General features: G+C 40.0%; 1 protein-coding gene across 1 annotated transcript; it reads left to right on the top strand.

Annotated features, from left to right (window-relative positions):
• The first annotated feature begins 773 nt into the window (after positions 1-773).
• Positions 774-1559, top strand: LOC150088280 (atrial natriuretic peptide receptor 3). The gene has a single exon (XM_090370098.1). The coding sequence runs from the start codon at positions 774-776 to the stop codon at positions 1557-1559; it is 786 nt and encodes a 261-aa protein (XP_090226224.1).
• Positions 1560-1966: the final 407 nt, after the last annotated feature.

The raw sequence follows: 1966 nt of genomic DNA, 5'->3' as shown, positions 1-1966 counted from the left end.
ATTGGATTAATATATCTACAACTTACTGATCACTCTAACATACCGTGAACTGTAGATATAATGATTTTTATGCAGGAGTTCCCTGAGACCTGAAAATTATTTCAAGGGTTCCTCCAAGGTGAAAAGTTTGAGAAAGGCTGGTGTAGAGAGAGATTAAAATTTGTTAGTCACCTTTTACTATATATTTTCCATCTTCCCTCTCCTTTTTTTCTATTCTTATTCTTCTCTCTCTCTCTCGTTTCTTTCCCCTTTCTGTGTCGTGTAGTTACATAAAAGAATAAATAAGTTAACTCTTGTGAAAATAAATAAAGCACAATCCGGAAAAATTAGTAGAGAGAGAGAGATAGAGCGATAATTTTCAGGCCTCTTTTTTCCCTTCGTATTTAGGAAAAATGTTTAGTGTGATCGGGCAACAAACACTTTCCTCGACAAAGAAATCCGCTTGCTCGTACCGCTGCTTTCTGAGTACAAAACACCAAATAGAAACGGCACCACATAGTTGGCTACACTGACGCATGCGTATCTCCAGGTAACAAGTCTCTGATGACTGTCGTAAGAATGGAGTTGAGAGGAGAGTCGATCGAATTTATCGACTAGAAAGACCGACCCGTCTCTCTCTCTCCCTCTTTCCTTCTCTCTCTCTCTCTCTCTCTCTCTCTCTCTCCCTCGTCAATCGTAACAAACTTCGCTAACGAATAGCTGCCGGGAAGTTGTATCTCTGCTGTACTAGAAAGTTCCGGACAAAATACAAAAGTGGGCTGCCAAATAGCGGAATGAATAATATTTGCAATGAACGTGTAAAATGGAGAATCCTTTTAACTTTGGGAATTTTTATTGTTGAACAAGGTCTGTCCTACGAAGCCTGTCCTCTCACCTTTGATCGTCATTCTAGCGACACTGTTAGGGTAGCGGTAATTCTCCCGAACGACACCAGTTATTTATCGTCCATTTCAAGAGTAGGACCTGCTGTGACCTTGGCTCTGGATAAAGTGAACATCAGCGGATTGCTGCCGAATTGGAAATGGGATGTGAAATTTCGGGATTCCCAATGCGACGCCGCCTATGGTCCGATGCATGCAGTGAGAGCGTACATTGAAGATCGCATCCACCTGTTTCTTGGACCTGTTTGTGACTACGTGATTGCTCCCGTCGCTCGTCTGTTGAAATTTTGGGACATTCCTCTTCTCACTGCGGGAGCATTAGCTCGAGATTACGGTCTTGGAAAATCGTCATTTGACACTGAATACTACCTTCTTACGCGGACTGGCCTTTCGTTTAATGGAATGGCGTCTTTTTTCGTGACAGCTTTTCGCTCTTTCGGATGGTGGAAGGTACTGCTCATCTACGATTCAGCAGCGAGATCGGAGGTAGGCAAGGAGGATTACTGCATGCTTGGAGTTAAAGCGATTGTCGAGGAAATGCGAGAGGCTGGAAATTTTACGTTCCATCCATACAGGTTACCTAAGAACTTCGGAGCAATTTTGGCAAGAAATGTTGCGAAAATTCAAATAGGAACTGAGTATGGAGGTAAGAAAAAGTTTTTCTTCAACATTATATAGTTTAGCTTTATTTAGTTTCCTTTGGTGTTTTCCTTGGATTGCCTATTTCAAGATATTTAAACTTTACCTTTCCTCTCTGAATCTGCGCTGCGCTTGCAAATATTCGGCCACAAATCAAAGAATTATGCGACAGAAAGCAAGCTCATCTGAATTAATTCAGATTTTCTGATTTAATATTTTTCTGACTAAATTTTTGTAAGAAAATTAATAAATAAGAAAAATCTGTTTTTATAACGTTTTAATATTTGCTTTGATTTTGTTCTATTAAAATAATCTAGAATGTAAATAAATTAAAGATAAGGGAAAGTAAAACCCATATTTCAGAAATGAAGCTCAACTTTTATGGACCCCGTTAATTCCTGTCGAGCGCCAGACGGCGGCAAGCGTCTTCTTCTTTGTGGTAGTAA

The sequence above is a fragment of the Mastigoproctus giganteus genome, chromosome 3, assembly GCF_048544385.1.
Source record: "Mastigoproctus giganteus isolate SK-2022 chromosome 3, ASM4854438v1, whole genome shotgun sequence".
Classification (NCBI taxonomy): Eukaryota; Metazoa; Arthropoda; class Arachnida; order Uropygi; family Thelyphonidae; genus Mastigoproctus; species Mastigoproctus giganteus.
The sequence above is the reverse complement of the archived record's forward strand: the minus strand, read 5'-3'. Positions and strand labels throughout refer to the sequence as shown.